This window comes from Lissotriton vulgaris, chromosome 1_1, assembly GCF_964263255.1.
Source record: "Lissotriton vulgaris chromosome 1_1, aLisVul1.2, whole genome shotgun sequence".
Lineage (NCBI taxonomy): Eukaryota > Metazoa > Chordata > Amphibia > Caudata > Salamandridae > Lissotriton > Lissotriton vulgaris.
This window is the reverse complement of record NC_141685.1, coordinates 1,121,174,637-1,121,196,284: the sequence shown is the minus strand read 5'-3', so window position 1 is coordinate 1,121,196,284 and position 21,648 is coordinate 1,121,174,637. Positions and strand designations below refer to the sequence as shown.

General features: G+C 47.1%; 1 protein-coding gene across 4 annotated transcripts in view; it reads right to left on the bottom strand.

Moving 5' to 3' along the window:
* The window catches only part of PRKAG1 (protein kinase AMP-activated non-catalytic subunit gamma 1), a 274,867-nt gene that overhangs the window by 62,910 nt on the left and 190,309 nt on the right, over positions 1-21,648 (bottom strand). For all 4 annotated transcript variants that reach the window (XR_015309591.1, XM_086963714.1, XM_086963712.1 and 1 more), the window contains 3 exons: positions 17,903-17,940; positions 15,197-15,343; positions 14,850-14,943 (listed from right to left, as the gene is read on the bottom strand). Coding sequence is in view for 3 of the 4 variants with exons in the window: in XM_086963714.1 (XP_086819840.1) it covers positions 14,850-14,943; positions 15,197-15,343; positions 17,903-17,940 (279 nt within the window). In the remaining variant the exon portion in view is untranslated. The remainder of the gene's footprint in view (positions 1-14,849; positions 14,944-15,196; positions 15,344-17,902; positions 17,941-21,648) is intronic.

Sequence of the window (21,648 nt, the reverse complement as noted above, 5' to 3'; positions counted from 1 at the left end):
AATAAGTTTCTTACAAATAATTCATTGTGTTGCTTTTTCTTTTTCTTTCCAACCTCATTTGTTGAATAGACCTACCAGAAGGGTCGGTGAAATTGTCTAGGCTAGTGTGGTAGCCTTGTGCAAGGTCTTAAGTCAAAATTGCCATTACAGTGGCTGATTGCTTCGGTCCAATAGTCTTAAATATCATCCTTAGAAGGCGCATCACTGTTTTGACTTGTAGGTGACGATGTGGTTGAATAGAATTCAGTTGGTTCTGGAGATTTTGAACCCTTTGTGCATTGGGGTAAGCTGTTGGAGATTAGACTTTATAGCATTAATTGTGTAGCCCAATTGCTGTCATAGGTTGATTGTGGTTTGTGTCTCTTTTAGACATTTGGCTTAGGTTTGCCTCTTGATCAGCCAATTGTCTAGATAAGGGAAGATATGGAAAATGCTACCAGTATGCATCTGTTCTTGGCATGTAGGGCTGCTGACATTCATATCGTAGCATAGATCGCTGCCTAGTGTTGGGTCCGGATGATTGCACCTTGTTGTCCTGGAAGAGTCTTCGAAGTATCACGAGATAGGTGACTCCTCCCCTGGACTACAGTGCGCATGGGCATCTTCTCCATCCTTAGATTGTTTTTCGCCATTGTGGCAAAGATGGAGTATAGTAAAGTAAGAGATGGAAAATCCTGCAGCTCTGACAGGCTCCGGGGAGGAGGGTGGACGATATGAATGTCAGCAGCCCTATATGCCAAGAACAGATGCATACTGGTAAGTAGCATTTTCCGTTCGAGGCATGTGGGCTGCTGAATTCATATCTTAGCATAGACTGTATAGCAGTATCTCCTCTAGCGGTGGTCACCTGTACCAACTGCAGCAGTCTGAAAAAGAGTTTTAAGGACAGCCTGGCCTACAGCAGCTTGTTGCTTTGTTTGCACCTCTACACAATAGTGTTTAGTGAAAGTGTGTATGGTAGACCATGTAAGCTGCCCTACATATGTCTTCAAGAGGAATATTCCCTAGGAAAGCCATGGATGCCCCCATTCTACGCGTAGAGTGTGCTTTTGGGGGAACTGTTAGAGTGTGTTTCTTTTTGATAGCATATTTGAATGCATTTAACTATCCACCTGGCTATTCCTGATTTTGAGATGGGATTACCTGTATGTTGTGGGGAAAAAGCAACGAACAGTTGCTTTGTTTTCCTAAATGATTTAGTCCTGTCAACATAACATAGCAGAGCTCTCCTTACATCTAGTGTGTGGAGGGCTCTTTCAGCCACTGACTGTGGGTTTTGGGAGAAAACTGGCAATTCTATGGATTGATTGATATGGAAAGTGGATATGACTTTTGGCATAAACTTAAGGTTAGTCCGAAGTACTACCTCATTTGCATGTATTTGCATGAAAGGTTCTTGAATGGTTAGTGCCTGTAGCTCACTCACTCGCCTGAGGGAGGTAATGGCAATCAAGAATGCCACCTTCCATGTTAGAAATTGTAATTCACATGAATGGAGTGGTTCGAAAGGAGGTCCCATAAGTCTGGTAAGTACTATATTTAAGTTCCAGACTGGTGAAGGTGGGTGCTTTGGAGGGATTATCCTTTTAAGACCTTCCATAAAAGCTTTGATTGGGGGTACTCTAAACAGGGACAGGTGTTGTCTGTTCTGGAGATATGCTGCTATAGCAGCAAGATGTAGCCTTATGGAAGAGCATCTTTGAAGATGTAAGAGGTAACAGATAATGTTTTGGATGGAAGCATCTAAAGGATTTATTTGGTTATTATTGCAATAAATTACAAATCTTTTCCATTTAGCTGCATAGCATGCTCTAGTAGTTGGCCGTCTTGCCTCCTTGATAATGTTCATGCAATCAGGAGGAAAGTTAAGGTATCCGAACTCTAAGACTTCAGGAGCCAGATCGCTAGGTTCATCTGATTGGGATCTGGGTGCCTGATTTCTCCATGGTTCTGAGTTAAAAGATGGGGCAAGAGGTGCAGTCTTTGGTGGAGAACTACTTAAAGTTCTAGGAACGTTGTGTACCATGGCTGTCTTGCCCATGTGGGAGCAACCAGGATCATTGTGAGTGACTGCTGGCGTAGTTTGTGTGCTACCAGCGGAATCAGTGGGGCTGGTGGAAAAGCTTACGCAAATCTGCCTGACCAGTTCATCCATATCGCATTGCCCTGTGACAACGGATGTGGGAACCTGGCGGCAAAGTACTGGCATTTTGAGTTTTCGTTTGTGGCAAACAGATCTATCTCTGGTTGTCCCCATTCTTGGAAGAATGGTTGGAGAACTTGAGTGTGAATCTCCCATTTGTGTAGCTGTTGGCTGTGTCTGCTTAACAGATCTGCTATTTGATTGTCTTTCCCTGGAAGGTGTTCTGCTAGGAGAAAAATGTTTTTGGGAATTACCCACCTCCATATGCTCTGTGCTAGGTGAGACAGCTGTGGAGAGTGTGTCCCTCCTTGTTTCTGGATGTAATACATGGCTGTCATGTTGTCCGTCCGGATCAACACTGCCTTGTTGTACAAGTATTTCTGGAATGCTTTTAGTGCCATAAATATTGCTAGCAACTCTAAGTGGTTGATATGCAGTGTCTTTTGTTGGATTGTCCAGAGCCCTTGGACTGTGTATTAAAGTAAGTGGGCTCCCCAACCTGTCAGTGATGCGTCCGCTGTTATTACTACTTGTGGAACAGGCTCTTGGAGCAGTCGCCCCTTGGGAAGGTTTTGTGGGTTCCACCACTGCAGAGAGTTGTAAGCGTGACTGTCTACCAACACTAGGTCTTTTAGTTGTCCTTGAGCTTGGTTCCACTGCCGTGCTAGGCATTCTTGCAATGGCCGCATTTGAAGTCGGGAATAAGGGACAATGAATATGCAGGAGGCCATCATGCCTTTGAGCTGCATGAACACTCGAGCTGGCAAAGAGTGTTGTGGCTGAAACTTTTGAATGAGAGTCTGCATGTTAGCTATCCTGGCTGGATTTGGATATGCCTTTGCTACTGAGGTATCTATTGTAGCCCCCAGATATTGCTGTATGTGGGAGGGTTGTAGATGTGATGTTGGGTAATTTATGGAAAAACCCAGACTGTGCAGCAGCTGGAGTGTCTGAGACGTATGGCTTGCACACTGCACGTACGAGTTGGCTTTTATGAGCCAATCGTCGAGGTATGGAAACACGTGGATGTGTTGCCTTCTGAGGTGTGCTGCTACTTCCGCTCGATTTTTTGTGAAAACTCTTGGGGCTGTAGTCACCCCGAAGGGGAGAACTTTGAATTGATAATGTTGACCTTCTATTGTGAACCTGAGGTATTTCCTGTGAGCTGGATGTATAGGTATGTGAAAATATGCGTCCTTGAGGTCTAATGTTGCTAGGAAGTCGCCTTGCTGGAGTAACGGGAGTACTTGTTGTAGAGTAATCATATGGAAATGCTCTGAGAGTATGTACTGATTTAGCGGTCTGAGGTCTAGTATGGGTCTGAGGGATCCATCCCTTTTGGGAATTAGGAAGTATAGAGAGTATACCCCTGTTCCTTGGTGTTGAAAAGGAACTGGTTCTATTGCTCCCTTTTGTAGCATGGCGCGACCTCTTGTTGTAACAATGTGATGTGTTCTTTGGACATAGGACGGAGTTTGGGTGTTACGTTGGGAGGAGTAGGAGTGAGTTCCAGGCAATAACCATACAGCATTATTTGTCTCACCCACCTGTCTGTGGTAATGGAGTTCCAGACTGGTAGGAATTGTTTGATTCTGCCTCCGACTGGTGTTGGGTGGTCTGGAGGGAGTGTGATGAAGTCACTGTTTGGCGGCAGTGGAGGCTCTGGTGTAATTGCTGCCACGTCCTCTGCCCTTGTTATTGTTGCCCCTATAACCTCTGTTGGAGCTTTTATTAAAGGAACTTTGGGTGTTGCTTTTGTATGTAGAGGAAGTTTGTGATGTGTTGCCTCTTGCAGAGCCTCTGTAGGAGGAGCGACTAAAGGAACCTCTATGTTGTTGAAACTGAAGTGCGCCCATAGACTTAGCAGTTTCGGTATTTTTTTTATTTTGTCTAAGATGGTATCTACTGCAGGGCCAAACAGGAAGTCTTGGTTAACTGGTTGGTTGAGGATGGTGGATTGCACCTCGTTTTTAAAACCAGAGATGCGTAGCCACGCGTGTCTGCCTAGTAATACACTAGTATTAATGGACCTGGCTGATGTGTCAGCTGCGCCAAGCGCACATTTAATGGAAGCGTTAGTTATAAATTTGACTTCCTGTATGAGGTCGTTAGCCTGAGCTTTAAAAGGGTCTGGCAGGTGTTGCAGTAAACCTTCAAGTTGATCGTAATGTGCTCTATCATAGCGTGCTAGCAGAGCTTGCGGGTTCGCAATCCTCCATTAATTAGCAGCCTGTGAGGCTACTCTTTTGCCTGAGGCTTCTAATATTTTAGGCTCTGTCAGGGGGGGGAGCATCTCCTGTTTGTGAGTTAGCTCTCTTTCGAGTGTTTGCTACTACTAGTGAGTGTAAAGGCAACTGGGATTTGATATAAGTAGGGTCTGTAGGGGCCGCCTTATATTTCTTCTCAATCCTGGGATTGAGTACACGTGCTCTGGCTGGATCTTTGAATATGTCTGGCGTGTGTTTTAGTACCCCTTTTAACATAGGAAGTGTCTTGACATTTTTCTCAGAAGTAGGAAAAGTGTCAAATAGAAAATCTTCTTCTATTGGGTCAGTGTGCATGTCGACATTGTGGTATTTTGCTGCCCTATCCAGCAGTTGGTTAAAAACAATGGTGTTGTCAGTAGGCAACGGCTTTGTAGGGTATGGGGAGGTGTCTGGGATGGGTTGTGTGTCATATGGATCATTCTGGTCATCCCATGTGTCATCCTGTGCATGAGGGTCCTCTGGTTCATTAAAATTATCCTGAGGATCTTCCCCCATGTTATCCCCATCATTATAATCTGAATGTGTAGGAGAGTAGGGCACAAAAGGCATGTTAGGAAAGAAAGGAGGAGGAGTAAAAGGCCTTGAGGGAGATGTCCCGAAGTCTTTTTTCTTTGGAGGAACAGGGGAAGGAGTGTCCGTGTCCAATGGTCTCTTTTTCCGGTGATAAACTGTAACGTGTCCTGTTTGAGTCTATATACAGTTTAGGTTGTTCCTCAGTTACTGGATCAGGATGGAAGAGTTCTTCCTCAACTGTCCGTGGCTTTGGCGCCGATGTTTTTGGCTTAGTGACTTGTTTGTGACCTTTTGGCTTGAGGGCCTTTGGTTGTGGAGCTTTTTTCGGCTGGCTGTTGCTTTCGGGTCAGTAACCTTTTTCGGTTCGACGTCCTTTGTTGGTTTAACAGTCTTTTTCGGTTCAGCGACCTTGTTTGGGTCGACGACCTGTTTCGGATCGACCGGAGCTTTTGGTTTGATATGTTTTTTATGCTCGACAGCTTTTTTCGGCTCAATGTTTTTGGTCAAGTCAATGGCTTTTTTCGGCTCGACGGCTTTGTAGTGTGATCCTGTTTTTGTTGATCGACACTCTTTTTAGGATCGACGGCCTTCTTTGGGTCAGGTGTTCTTTTTGGATCGACAACCCGTTTTGGTTCGAGGCTCTTTTTTGGCTCTATAGCTTTCGGCTCGATAACCTTTTTGGGTTGGGCGACCTTCTTTTGTTCGACCACCTTCTTCGGTTCGACGACTTTTGGTTCGACAGCCTTCCTCGGTTCGACGACCTTTTCCGGATCGACGACCTTCAGTTTGACAACCCTCTTGAGGTCGACAACCTTCTTGGGGAGAATGGTACTCGGTCCTGGGCTATCAGAAGGCCTGGTTTTGGGCTTCGGAGCCGAGCCGGAAGGCGGGCTTCTGAAGGAGCTTGTCGATCTCGGCTAAGGCCTTTAGGCGATGCTTCGACCGGAGCCTTATCTTTTGGGATACGTGGTGTTGGGGGCTGGGTACTCACTTTTTTCCCCGGCGTGATTTGGTCATCGGAGTCCGACTGGTCCTCAACGGTGACTATTTCTAGATCCGAGTCCGCCGCTTCTGGGAGGTCGTGTTCATCATCGAAGATGTTCTCCGGTTCCGGTGCCGGCCGCTGCATCTCTTGCCTAGCGGCCCGTCGATTCTGGATGGTCTTCTTCGAACGGAATTGGGCACACGCTGGGCAATTTTCTTTGTTGTGCTCCGGTGAGAAGCACTTTTTGCATACTATATGTTTGTCAGTATGCGGGAATTTGGAGTGGCATTGTGGGCACCTTTTGAACAGGCTCCATTCCATCGACAGCAGGCCCACGTGGCGTCGAAAGGCCCAACGGCCCGCGTCTACGACCGGATCGAGATGGAAAGTTTGGTCGAGTCAAGAAGTACCGAACGAGAACAATACCATGGAAGTAGAAGGCCTTTTGGCCTTAGAAAGTAGTTTTGGTTCCGAAGTTGGAGTAGAGGAATAACATCCGAACCCAATGGCGGAAAAAAACAATCTAAGGATGGAGAAGATGCCCATGCGCACTGTAGTCCAGGGGAGGAGTCACCTATCTGGTCATACTTCGAAGACTCTTCCAGGACAACAAGGTGCAATCATCCTGACCCAACACTAGGCGGCGATCTATGCTAAGATATGAATTCAGTAGCCCACATGCCTCAAACGTATGTTTTCTCTTCGTAATTTTGCAGCTACTACCGCAAAGCACTTTGTAAATATCCTTGGGGCTGTTACCCCAAATGGTAGGACCTTGAATTCGTAATGACGTCCACTTACCACGAACCGTAGGTATTTGCAATGTGCAGGGGGGATTGGAATGTGGAAATATGCATCCTTGTGATCTAATGCAGTTATGAAGTCGCCCTTTTGTAGCAGTGGTAGCACTTCTTGCAATGTCACCATATGGAAGTGGTTGGACTGTATGTATTGATTGAGTGGGCATAGGTCCAGAAAGGGACCTATTGAGCTGTCCTTCTTTGCTATGAGGAAATATAAGGAGTAGACTCCTTTGTTTGTGTGGGACTTGTTCTATTGCCTCTTTTTGCAGTAATGCCTTTACTTCTTCCTTCAGCAAATGTAGATGCTGTGGGTTTAAGATGTGACGTTTTGGTGGGATATTTGGTGGTTGTTGGGTCAGTTCTAGGTAATATCCGGTCTGATGATTTGTAATACCCATGGGTCTGATATGATGTCTGGCCACAACTGGAAGACTTGTTGCCGCCTACCCCCGACAGGTGTTTCGTGGTCTGGTAGGACAGGGGGGGTGAGGGGGTGGACACAAATGGAGTTTGAGTAAGTAATTTGTTTGGTGGAGTGAAGGTGCCCTTGTTGGGGGTACCTCCACCCCTATTTTTGGAGTGGTCTCTCTAGTATCCACAACTCTGCTGGTGGTACTGTTGCTGCTGCCATTGATTGGATGTATTTTCAGGCATAGATGCTTTATCTTCCCGACTACCCTGGTAACGCCAAAAGGGCTGCTGTTTTTGAGGTTTTATATGTAAGGCACCCATCGATTATACTATTGATTATGCTGTGTCAGTGTCTTTCTTGGTTTTCTCAAGTTGTGTGCCCACAGAAGGCCCAAAGAGTTTTTACCCATTGAATGGGACATTGAGAATATGTAGCTGCACCTCAGGTTTTAACCCTGCTAAGCTCAGCCACGCATGTCTGCAGATCATGATGGATGTGTTAATGCACCTTGCAGCAGTGTCTGCTCTGTCTAGTGCACACTTGATTTTGCATTAGATATCTGCCTGCCCACGCTTACCACGTCTTCTCCTTGCTTCTAATAATAGTCTGGGAGCTTTTGCTTGCATTCTTGCATTTCGTTCCAGGTAGCCCTGCTATATCTGAATAGTAGCCAAACTGAATTGGTAATCCTCCAGTGATTGGCATGGCCTGCTGCCACCTGTTTGCCGGCAGCATCAATTCTTTTACTTTCTTTATCTGGAGGAGGCTCTTCTCCAGTGCCCTGTGCTGCAGCTCTTTTCCTGGAGTCTGCTGGGGTGTGCCTACGTATGTTAATTGGTTCAGTTGGCGATGGCTTGTATTTCTTTTCAATGCGAGGTGTCAGGACCCTAGATTTGCCTGGGTCCTTAAAGATCTCTTTGGATACATTGAGTACGGATGCTATCATTGACAGGTATTGGACAGTGCGCTCTGTGCGCAAAAATGTTTCCACCAGGAAGTCTGTTTGCTCTCCAGGGGGTGCATAGGGAGCTTGTGGTACTCTGCAAACTCTCTGTATGACACTGTGGTATGAGGCTGCATCATCTGGTGGGGACGCTTTTCTTGGTACTGACGGCTTCATGTCTGCGTCACACAAACAACAGGCGAACTGTCATACAGGCGCTCATCACCAGCAGACTCTACTACACCAACTTCCTCTACGAACGAATAACAGCCCAAGTCATCAAGAAACTCCAGACGATCCAGAACATTGCAGTCAGGCTCAGCCTCGACCTCCCCAGATGGACGCACCTAACCCCTCACCTCCGTAATCTCCACTGGCTTCCAGTCATGAAGAGATGCCAGTACAAGCTACTCATCCACGCATACAAGGTGCTACACAACAAAGGACCCGTGTACCTTAACCTACACATTACCTTTCACTAGCCAACCAGGAATCTCAGATCGGGATCTCTCGCCCTAGCTGGCACACACTGTAAAAACAGCAGAGGACGCTCCTTCTCTCATCTGGCGGCCCAGACCTGTAATTAACTCCACTTCACCTAAGAGCCTCACCATCACTCCAGCAATTAAGGAAGGACCTCATGATATGAATGTTCAACTAATAGGAGAATAGGCTGCACTTTCAGACCGCGCCTCGAGACCCTCATGGGTGGAGTAGCCGCACTTTCCAAATCCTGATTGAGGCCTGTAGGGCCACATCATAGTCCTCCTATGGGTCTGGGGTGTGGTGGGTGTCCTGTGTTCCCTGTGTCCCCTGCAATCTGTGTCCTGGATCTCCCCTCTTCCTCTTGTTATGGAGAGGGCAAATATGTTTGCAGTGACTCAGCTTTGGTACCCCAGATGTCCGGCTTTTCTTCTGTCTAGAAGAATGGCTGTGCTGTTTTCAAGTCCTCTGAGATGAGGGCTGTTTCAATTCCAAGATGCTCGAGGCCGAGTGTTTCTTCGGATCCGATGACTTTAATTGGGGACACATCCTGCTTGGCATCCTTCAGTGCCGTTTAGCGTTTGGGTGCCGATATGTCAGTCGATACAGACTTATATTTTGGTGCAGATTTGCAACTGACCCATGCTCTGGCCTGGCCGTCCGACTGGGATCAAGAACTTTCTGGTGCCTGAAGTGTACTCACGGTATCGCCCGAGCCGGAAGGCTGTGATGTGGTGTGGCTGGGGTGAGGTGGTGAATGAAAGATCTTTTTTGCACGTGGTTCAGCAGTACGTGGCGTCGTCTTGGTCCCGAGCCCATACATGGGAATCAGCGTAGGCGATGTGGGCCCCTCGACCTGTACTGGAGCGAGTTTGTCCCCGGAGAATGAATTGGAAGCAATATAGTGGGGCCTGGCAATGACCACCATGCCTCCTACCGGATCATTTGTCTCTCTCTCTCTGTCGCTGTCGTGTGAGTACTTCCCCTTGGCCGCCAGTTCCATGCTGTGCGCCAGACGTAGATCCCGATGGGTCTGAAGTGCCTTTTTGTTCTTGTACTGTGCGCAGGACTTACACTCGTCTTCTTTGTGCTCTGGGGATAGGCACAAATTACACACTTCATGTGTGTCGGAGTGTGCATATTTGGCCCGCACGAGGGCACTGTTGAATGAGGCCCTTCTTCGTTTTAATCACCTGGAGACTGGCATTTTTGACGGGTTTGTCGATCGGTGGCAGTAAGTCCCCAGAGTCTAAAAATCTTGGTGGTGCCATTCACAGGATCTCCGGTCACATTTTCTCTGGAGCGTAGGCCAAGTGGGCGTAGAATGCTGAAGAGCTCTGACGCAGTCCGTCCGAGCCAGATGGAGGAAAAAAAATTCTAAAAAAGGTACCATTCAATATGCGCAATACCTCGAGGGGGAGGAGACACAACGCACTTCGCTGATCATAAAAAGTCCTTGAGGGAAAATACCTTGCAGAGTTCAGGCCCAACACCAGATGGCAGGAGTATGCATAGCATGTGTATCTGCAGCCAATATACGCTAAGAATATGTGAGTTGCAAACCACAAAGACAATGGTAAGCAATGCATTCCTAGGTCAGCATTCTGAATGTCCCCATGATGTCTTTAGCAAACCAGACAGCTGTGCTGTCTGGTTTGCTTCGACCTAAAAAAGGAATGTCTCATGTGAAGCGTTCTGCATCCTGCATCCTGCATATAGGTGGAGCTATTTCAGGGTAATGAATGTCATTAAACATCTCTAATGGATACATTTTAGATATCACATCAATACCAATAATCACGAACAAGAAAGGCGAAAAAGCCTACTTTGGTAAGTTGTGAAAAACAACCAGGGATGCACAGAAAGAAATGGGCTACGTACCTGCAACAACAATTTTGCAGTTTCATCTATTCTACATTCACTTCCTGTGCATCATTACACCATCTGTAGGTTGGAAAAGCACTGTGTTTAGGAATTCACAGTACAGAAAAGCAAGCATAGATAACTTAAAGAGCGAAGGTGTAGCTTCAGACATAAAAAAAGCTGTTGAAGCTGCCAAAAAGACCATAAAAGTTAGATAACTTAAATGTGAATCTAGCAGATGTAGTGAGCTTTGTAAAATCTCATTAAGTAAATTCTTTGTTGTACTTCATAAGCTTTATAGCGTGCTCTAATTCCTGATATTTGGGATCTAAGGGAAAGTTTATAAAGTGACTTGGCACCTTGGACGAAAGCCCGAGAACGTCAATCAGGACCAATGTCTCAAAACTAAGCCAGGTGTCATCGTCATACTGGCAGTACCAGGAGAATCAAGGGAGGCTTCGAAGCAGGCGATCAAAATTATTTACGTACATGTGCAACAGATGTAGCCTACAGTATATGTTCCCCTGGGAAATGTTGTAAAAGCGTTTCTATCCGTAATATCCCATTGCTGGGAAGCCTACCCGTCAAGAAGTGCCACAGAATCCGCAGCATCCCACAGTCTGGCTGATGCTGCCTCAAAGTTCTTTCCTTTACCATTTGCGCTCTATCTGGAGGAGACTCCAATGTGGCGAAGGAGATCACCAACCTCTTTCAGATGTTGTTAAAAAGACAGAGTAAAGCTCTGATTGGAAACTAAGGAGTGGCAGACCCTAAGGTACAGGAAAAAGCTTAAACACACACAAGAGGTCTCGGTCTTGTCAGTGTATGCTGTCTTACAAACGTCTGCCCATAGCTGCATTACCCGTGGGGGTACTGATAACAATTGGTGTTTAATACCTAGTGGAAGAGTAAGCAAAAGAGAAGGCAGAGTCTCGTCTTCCACTTCTAATTGCACACCACATAAAACCGTCTCTTTTTTGCAGAACAGCATTGTACGATCCCATTACATATCAGTGGGATGTATGTATGAAATGCAATTCTTTATTCTCTGTAGGGGAACCACAATCTATTCATAGGCAATTTTGTCTATCATCTCACCATGAATACAGCTGAAATCCAGTACATCATCTTGGGGTTCCTGCATGGTGGTTTTGGTGGGAATAGGACACAGTCATTGTTGTACTCTGAATCATCTCCCGGGGTGGCACTGGGTGGGGGGGGGGGGGGGGGGGGGGGGGGGTGAGGTTGATGCTTTGTAGAGGCAGATTAATCCTGCAGATTCTACGGGTGCTTTTAGGAAGTGTGTAGGAGAGTAGTGCTTCTTCAAAGATTATTTGGCTGTTTTTTAAATTCGTTGAGCAGTTCTTAAGAAAGCAACAATTGGAGATCCTGCTCGAGAATGTAACCCTTTCTATGGCGCTGTGAGCAAGTCAGGATTTTGCCTTGAAAGACTTTGAAATGGAAAGTGCAATTTTGTACCCCCTAATTGTGATGAGACTAATCTTCCAAATCAATAATTCTTTACCCCACAACCTCTAGCAGTGGCTGGCATGTGTTTCAATCTGATCAAATCTCAAACAAAATTTTTGACTTCCTCCCCCAAGATGCTAGAAACTAGAAACAGTTACCTTTGCTTTAATAACTTCCAGACTTGACTACTGCAGCAGTCTTTATGCATGAAGTTCAAAGCAGCTGCTTCACAAACTTCAGCTGGTACAGCATGCAGCAGCCAGATTGGTGCTCAAACTACCCAAACAGAGTTTGGAATCTGAAGCGCTTTGAAGAATTCACTGGCTAACGATTTATAAGAGGGTCTTTTTCAAGATCCATCATTCTGGTGTTCAGTGCCTTCAATTCTACCATCCAAAATACCTCGCTGCCTGGTTCTGCTGCCACAGAACCGAGAGGATGCAGAGATCCTCTAATACCAACCATCTAAACTTGCCCTTTCAAAATAAAATCCCGGGGTAGAAAGTCTTTCATGTTTCTAGGTGCCAAAGCCTGGAACCAACTTCCAGGTCCACTTTGTTCTATGGACGGTGAAGCCAGCTTTAAAAAGAGTCTGAAGACTTGGCTCTTCCTTGCACCTGACACTCTCTGTTATTCTCTAATCTAGCCAGAGCCCACGGTTTCTCACCCTTGCACCAAAGAAAGACTCTGAGCCCACTGAGGACAAAGAAACCCGATGCACCCGGCACCTACGGCCCAAATCCGAGTGGCCCACCAGTCCCAGCGAGGTCCCCCAGTGCTCCAGAGTCTGAGTCCACCCTAGGTTGACCCCTCCAAGACTCCCCAACGTCACCTGCAGCCTCTGCACGAAGACTCCCCCAACCGCGAGTGGCCTGGTAAGGTGAAATCCAACCTCAAAAAACACCCCTGCATCCAGCTGCCCTGTGCTCTGGAGAAGAGGACCTGAGGTGCACCTACGTTACCAAGCCCTCCAACTTGCCTGCCCAGCTGTTGGTTCCTCCCGGAAGACTTCCTGGACAGAGCCTGCAGCCAAAATCCCAAAACAGGGCACCCGATGACAAAACAGCACCCTTCACTTCACCCCGGCCGCCCCTGTGCCGTTGTGGGTGCACTTTGTGTGCTAACTCGGATCCCCCTTTGCCCTGAGCCTAAGTCCAGGAGCTTCGCTTCCACAACCTTGTGGCCTGCTTGTGAGCAGCCACCAACCGAAGGCCCCCTAACTACCATCGGAAAACATTGGGCTTCAGCACTCTACAACCGGAAGCCCTAGTGCCGCTGACGGTGCTTTGAGAGTGCATCCTTGATCCTGGGGGAACCCTGGTTCTAACCCCCGAAAACCAACTCCCAAACCTAAGTACTTACAGTTAAACTGATAACATTGTTTTCTCCCATATGACTGCATTGACTGAGTTCCTGTGAAAATTGCTTTAAGTGTGGAGTTGGTTTGTATGAAACCCTAAGAAACTGCATATGTACAATAACAGATTTACTTACCTTTTCTCTAGGAAATGTCCCAGTGTGATATCTAGGCAAATCACACAGAGTAGAAAAATAACTAAAAAAGTAACGTACAAAGTAATCTAAAAAGTAACTGAAAAACAATTCCAACGGTTTTATGAACAATTGACTTACCTGTAACCAATCCAATTGCATTCAACTGCACTCAAACTGTATTTAACTGCATTTTTCTTGAAAAGTATTATTACACTTACCTGTACCAGGCCTGGTTCTGGAAAATAAAATACAACTAAATAATATATTTTTTTTATACAAACAAATTGATTGAGTTCATTCTTTGAGTTTGTGACATCATTTCTCGCCTGAGTGTGTACAATAAATGCTTAACACTACCCTCTGATAAAGCCTTACTACTTGCCCATACTACCACAAATGAAGAGTAAGGTATAATCTACTTTTACCTCTGCCTACCTTTGGGGTTTCACTGGACACTGTGCACACTATACCCTACTTTAGTATAGTATATGCAGAGCCAGCTTCCAACAGCGCCCGGATGATCTCATGTGAGGGATAGCACGCTCTACAAATGCTTTATTATTTATTTCATTAAATTTAGTCATTCTGAGCAGGCAACTGCTTTCACGTGAAGTATTGAACCATAAGCAAATGGTACTGCACAGCTTCGAAATGATGGCTGCAACCCAGTTCCGGTCCGGATGTCATCAAAGAAAACACCCAGGGCCTGTCTCAGTTTTTTCAGTTTATATGAAAAGAACTGTGTACAAGTCTAACACAGAGTGTTATGGTTGCCAGGAGAACACAAAATACACATCTTGTGTAGATCTACACAAGGATACTAATGGGGACATGTACACAATGCAAAGGGCCTATGGTCCAATCTTATTTCCGAATAGATGGAAAAAAAGACTACAAGGCTCTGAATTTGGAGTCATTTTATAAACGTGGTAACCATAGAGGTATGAAATCCAAACCATCCATTGATGTTGAAATCTGGTCACAGACCATTCACATTTCCAACTCGTTGGTCCTGACGGCACTCATGCTTTCCAACCAAAAAGGAGAAAAAAGCAACCTGAAGATGAGGTTTATTGCGTAGGGATTGTTTACAGGGACATAAAGCTTAGTACTAGTAAACAAGGTGCTTTTCCAAGACACAACCAATAAATGGTGGGATAATATACAGAGTCAAAACCTGAAAATGGTTCACACTGCAAAAATCACAGGCATATCACCCCACTTTCCTGGATTAGTTACACAAAAAATAGGTCCCACATCGAGCATGCTCGAACTTCACAGCTGGACACTGTACTCCCTATTACTTAGGTATGGCACCATTTAGCCCAGCTCCTATGCATTGACCCTATCTCGGATGCTGTAACTAAGGGTAGTCCAGACCAGTCACCCAGCTTCTGCCTACTAATAGAACTTGAGAAGGCCATTCAGGGCCATAGTAATGTGCCAACTTATCAGGGGTTAAGGTCTACGTACCCCCTGCCGTAAGTACCAGCGCCTGCAGTATATCAGAGAGAGACACTATTCCTTTCACCACGTTGTTCTCATCCACTACCACCAGTCGATGAACCTGAAAGAAGAAACAAAAACTGTTGAACTGAGCAATGTGGAATCAGCCTCAACCCGAATTCCCAAATTACCCATCAGACCTCCTTATCTGTTTACCACACCTGCCTCACTCACAGATCCCACACTACCAAAGCGCCCAAATTCCATAATTAACATTAGCAGAGGCTCACTACCTCCATCTTTCTAGGGAAGCTAACCTCCGCTTCAAATTCTCCCTCACCCAAACCTCCCATAACCCCCAGCATTCACATTACCTCAGCCTCCACAAGACGGTTAATAATAGTCTCCAGGGTTTCGTGTTTGTAGCACTTGAGCACACCCTCGAAGTATTGTGAGCGATGCCGGAGAGCCTTTGTCACAGACAAATCCAGGTTGTTGTAAGTCTTCTCAGCTGCCAAATTCTGAGGAGCGAGCATCATTGCAATCAGAAAGAGAAGAGTGCATGTGTGAGGATTAAGGGTATTAGTGTGGTAAGGCAAATGTGTTGATGTAGGAAGGACAGCTAAGACACCAGATGACAAACATGTTGATCACACAGACCCTGAGAGCTAGCTACTCCCTCCTTATATGCCATTTGTACCTTCCATAAACTGCTATCCTGACAGACATACCTGGTGTACCACTGGTAAAATTGTGCTACCCCTAGATACATGTCCTATATGGCACTCATCTCCACTGAACATGTGTTTCCTGGATTTGGGGGTGAGGGAGCGGGGGGGGGGGAGAGGGGGGTTCTGCATATATGTATATTCCACAGTGGTGGTGGTCACAAATGTGTAGTCGTGACTACCGTTTGACAAATCTGCACAGAACTTTCCAAGTTTATTCACTTTGGCGCCTTCATGGAAAGTTTTGCTCTGACCCGTCAGGCAGGGGCCAAGAAAAAGGAGCGGGTTGAAGGGTATGGTGGACAAAAGTGTGATTTGCTGCAGTTCAACCGTTTGAGAAATCAGCTTTTAAAGAGGACCTTGGGTGGGCATGAAGAGTTTAACTCTAATGAAAAGTCAGATAGCTGGATCGTTGGCATCTGGACATGCTCATATTGGCCTATTCAAAGTGGATGGGTGGATCCTGATTGACTGGCCTCAACATGGAGAATATGTTGTGGCACCTATAAAATGATTTGGGGGCAAAAATACTTTAAAAAACATCAAAAGGCCATATAAAGCTAACACACATTTTCCCCATGCAATTTTTTATAGAAACTTTAGACACAGCTACAGTCACAACAGCTAAACAGAATGACACCCCATTTGTCAGAAAGCTAGATCCTGATCCAGAAAGCGTGTTTTTTAATTATGGTGTAAATCTGTTCAGCATTCTTTGAGAAAATAAGGTTAATAATGTGTTATTATTTATCTAGCATTGCAGCCTACTGTGGAGTTCAGCAAGTGCAAAACATGCGTTATGATTGGCTGGCTGCATCATTCAAATAAAGTTTCAGATGTCATTTTATGACCCTGGAACTCGATTCCCATATCATCAGAGACGAATAAAAATAAACAACAACATGGAGGCAGGGTAGGGGAACCCTGATCTGGCTGTTGTGGGGGTTGAAGTCCCAGAGGGACACTCCGGGGGTCAAATTAAAAAGATTGTTTCTTTCTGTGGTGCAGCAGTACTACAGAGGTGGACAGTGCATCCCCCATACTAACACACAGTAGTACTGGGGTAGAACCCAAAAACAAAAGTCAGGCCTTGGTGCACTGTAAGATCACGGGTTGGTCAGCAACTGGGTCTTGCTTAGGTAGTGCGTGGCAGGGGTGTTGCCATCGTGGGGTGGTTGGATAAAGGCCAGGCCCTTTGGCCAACCCCCACAGCTTGCATGGCGGTATACATCTTACTTTATGTTAGAAAAACCATAGAAGGTCAATGAAAAAAACCTAAGCTTAAAGTGACATTCCAGTTAGAAATTGTAATATCTTACTTTACATAAAAAATAAAACCTTAGAAATTCAGAGAAAAAACAAAGGTTAAAGGGACGGTATAGTTAGGTGATCTATTAGTTAAAACATAACGTTTTAAACTCACAAAACCACTGAAAGTCACCATTTACAGTTATCTGAAGTAACCATAACTTGTGCCCAAAAGTAACTATTACTCGTGCCCTTGCCATGTACCCTCACATATTACACCCCACACGACATGTTCAATGACTGCATTGATAACATCCCTAATGATATTTCAAATTACATCACTGATACCAACTCTGTGCTTGGCGAGGCACTGGTGTAATTTAGTGTTTTAAAACGTTATGTTTTAACCGACTTTCAGCTAACTATAGCGTCCCTTTACCCTTTGTTTTTTTCAGCAAAGGTACACACACACACACATTACTATGGAGCACTGCAGTTCGGTCAGAGAGACCAGCTTTGTGAAATGAATGCTTCCCTAGAATATTTATTCTGTGATTACAAATACAGTCAAATAAGCTTCCACATATCAGAGTTGGACACCAAAAAGGGGCCTTAGGGCAGTGACTTAGTTATGTGCCAGGTTTAGAATCTTAACATAAAGCTCCAGATTAATATGGTGTAAACTTGGTGAAGTTATAATGGCCTTGAACTGGGATTGCTTTACTCAAAGATTCTACACATCACCCCACAATCGCCCACCTCTCAATGACCACAACCCCTTCATGCACATTCTCCATTACATAGGACCCGATTTAGATCTTGGCAGATGGGATTCTCAAGTCACAAACGTGACGGATATTCCATCGGCCGCATTACAAGTGCCATAGGATATAATGCACTTGTAATACGGCAGACGGGATATCTTCACATTTGTGACCGAATATTCCATCTGCCAAGATCTAAACCAACCCCATAGTCTGAGTAGGGTTGGTGTTAGAAAACATTCACATTTAGCTGGGTTTTAGCACGATAAATGTAGCTAGGCACAAATAAACATGCGTACAACTATAGCACAGAATGGCAAAATATTGGTGGGTTACTTACAATGACATCGAACTTGGAATATATGTCAACCACGTGACCTGATAGGAAGACAAACAGATACCAGAAAACTTAAAATTTGAAGACAGTCAACAAAGAAGCCACAACATATTAAAGCAGGACCCAGGTTAATCTTAACAGTATCATAGTACCGTAGTGTAGTATGAAGGCACACATTCCATCTAGCAGGGCCTCAGCCAATCCAGGTGGAACCTACAGTCCTCCCAGGCAAGGCACCAATCTATCCCAGCAGAGAGTAAGCCCCGTATTGCATGAAAATGAAGTCATTATGAAGATTATAAAATGAATAAAAATGACAAATTATTTTGAGTAGTCATGAAGAAACATATTAAATATTGGAAACCTTTTATTTAATAACAAGGTCAACGCTCTAAGGTAGTTTAAAAGATTTGAATAAAGGTTACTTTAACATTTAGAGTTAGGGTTTTGGTAAATGTATGGGTTGGGTTAAGCATATGGTTAGGGAAGATAGGGGGCGTGGCTAAGCAAGCCACAATGGCGGTTGTGGCTCGCTGAGGCTCCGCGATCGGGCCGGCATCCTACTCGGTTCCAGAGTCCGCCTAGAGCCGTCCACGCCACAATCCACAATCGGAAACCACCTAGCACCTGGGGCAGCCTTTAAGGTTCGGGAAATCGGTGCCCAGCTGGAGAGAAGCCTGATCGCAATGGACGCTGGCGCCGAGCTGTAAGATGGCGCCCGCACCTCACCGCTAGCGCGCCTGCAGAACCAGACAGCCACTGAGCGCTCAGCGCCTGCCAGCTACCACTACCTGCGGCACGCGTGGGACCGGTGAGGCCATCCATCGGGGCGCGCTCCTACTGCGGCCTCTACCTGACGACGAGAGGCGACATTGGACGGGCGCGGACCCGCCATTTTGATCGGAGAGGACCGCCACCTTCCGAGACGCCATCCCGCCCCGGCGACCCACACCGTGACGATCCAGAGCGGAGCAACAAATCCCCACTCCCCCCCCCCCCCCCTCACTGGGGCCTGAGAGCTGGGGGCCCACCTGCGACCACCGGGCCGCGTGTGTCCCCTGGAGGAGTCCCTCTGATCGACCGCCTGACTCAAAGATGGTGCCCATGGATCGTCGGGGTTGACGAATCGGACACTGCAGCCCCCGGGGAGTACCTGCAAGAGCGACAATCAGAGGTGAGCCGCGCTCCCCTACCCCTTCCTTGGAGAGTTCTCATGGGCGGGCGCCCCCGGCAGATCACCGGTGCTGTGCTTCAGGACTCATAGCAAAGAGGAGTTGCCTGACCTTAACGTGGAGGCGCAATTGCTTAAATTACCCCTACAACAGTCGAGTCCAAATCAATCTTGGGGGCACAAAACCCGTCCCCCTGTGCTACCTGCAACTTGCATAACTACTTGCCACCCCACCCGGTGCGCGGTCCTGTGGAGGGCCGGAGCACGGTGGCGGACATACCTCGGACAGTGCGCTGATGCCCCGTGCTCCTGACTGGGTGCCTGCAGAACTAATTGGTGAGAGCCGACTAGCCCCACGATCCACTTGCCCGGAGAGGGGGCCCACCCAGCGACGCACTCCTCGCTGCCCTGGCACTTCGCAGTTACTCTGTGATCGCCACCATGGGGAAACCGAAGACGACGCAGCAAACCTCAGTGCCGGAAACTGCCCCGGAGAACATGCCACACACGCGAGCATTGTCACACACTAATGCATCGCAGGCTGACCCAACAGTATCAGCTAAACTGGACCAAGTGCTGGCGGCTATAGAACTCTCCAGGTTGTCTATGGAGGAGTGGCTAGGCACCCTGGCGACCGTTAGCCTAATCTGCGACGACCATCGTAAGCTGGCAGATAAAGTGAAAGGGGAGAAGACGCTGACTGACCTACAACCTGTTGTCAAGACACACCAAAACACGCTGCAGGATGTCCTCCACCGCCTGTCATGGAGGAGCATGCCGACGACTTGGAAGGGCGGTCGAGGCGCTGTAACATCCGTGTGCTGGGCCTGCCGGAGGGAATTGAAGGCTCGAATCCCCTGGACTACATGGAGACGTGGGTAAAATCGTTCACCCCAACTACGGACCGGACTGCATTTTTCTCCATCTAGCGCGCCCAGGGGGTCCCAGCCTGAAAGCCGCCGCTGGGATCGGCCCAGAGACCGATGCTTGCAAAGTTCTTGCACTTCCGCGACAGGGACGCGGTACTGCGGGCGGCCCGACTGGCAAGCCCCTTGCAAGTGGAAAATAAGCAAATAATGATTTTTCCAGACTACGCACGTGCAGTACAACAACAAAGGTCCTCCTTCCTGAATGTGAAACGGTGGCTACGAGCGAACAATGTTCAATATTCCTTGCTCTACCCGGCTCGCCTCAAGGTTCTGCACAAGGGCTCAGCCATCTTCTTCGCCACCGCCGAAGAAACTCATGATTGGGCGGATCAGCGCTGCCCACTACAATCCAGAGCTGAGACCATACGCAACTCCAGCCCCAAACCGCCGCGATCCAGAAGACGCGGCCCGAAGAGACCCCGCGGCGGGACCACTAGAGTGACCGGGTCCTTCCCCCAGAAGTCTCCAGACTTGACACAACTTGTGAAGGAACGCCGGGAGGCACTACAGGCAGTGATCGACTTGCAGACATCTCCCCTAACGCAGGACATAGATCGACCCCCACACATATTCACATCGGAGGGAGGAAACAACAGCGATGAAACATTGTCAAGCGGGGACACCGTCACGCCTCCCTTGGTTACCCCACAGACCGCTGATGCTATCCTAGATGGACAAATGAGAACTTCTTCGACGTGAGAGGATCTCACGAACGTCATCGTGAGCACCAACCCAAACTGGACTCCCCTTGCACTACATATATAACACATCCATATTCTGACAGCTCTAGTGAGACATCTACTGATCCGCCAAAGGCCCGATCAGCACGTAGCCTCGCGCACACACACACAGTTTCTTGTCACACTCTTCCCCCTCGTAGGGATTTCGTTTGGACGTATTGTTTCCAACGATGGGTCCTAGGTATTGGGAGTGTTTCCCAACCCCAGTTACACAAGTTCACACCCTAGTTCAGTCCCGTCCCACTCCCCTCATAGCATGGTATGAGCCAGGGAACTTGACACACATCGGAAAGCAACATTGTGGGTCACGTGGGAGCCTCCCCAGGCAGGAAGGTTATGGGACCAGAGACCCCGATGGATATAAATTCCCCTCGCGGGCCGTAATGCCGATACATGAAAATGGCAGCACAACATACGGACATTAGTATCCTCACGCTCAATGTCAGTGGCCTTCACACACCGTGGAAGCGCTATACTGTATATTCATACATAAAACGTCATAACACCAGGATCGCTTTCATCCAGGAGTTGCACCTCACTAGCACTGAAGCGGGCAAACTACAAGCTAAATGGCGTGGCACAATCTGTGCCACGACTTATTCAGCGTACGCACGTGGCGCCCTGATCTGGGTTAGGCCAGGGACTCCATTCCAGGAACTTAGGCGGGTGGTGGACAAAGATGGCAGATACGCCCTACTAGAGGGGATCCTAGATGGCCAGGCAGTTCGCTTAGGTAGCATTTACGCTCCCAACATAGAGCAGGACAAATTTTGGGACCGTCTCACGGGGATTCTAGCACAATTCACTGCCATCCCATGGATTCTAGGTGGAGATTACAACTGTACGCTGGACCTCGCCCTAGACCGATCCCACCCCCCACCCTTACAACCCTTACACTCCCCCGCCCAC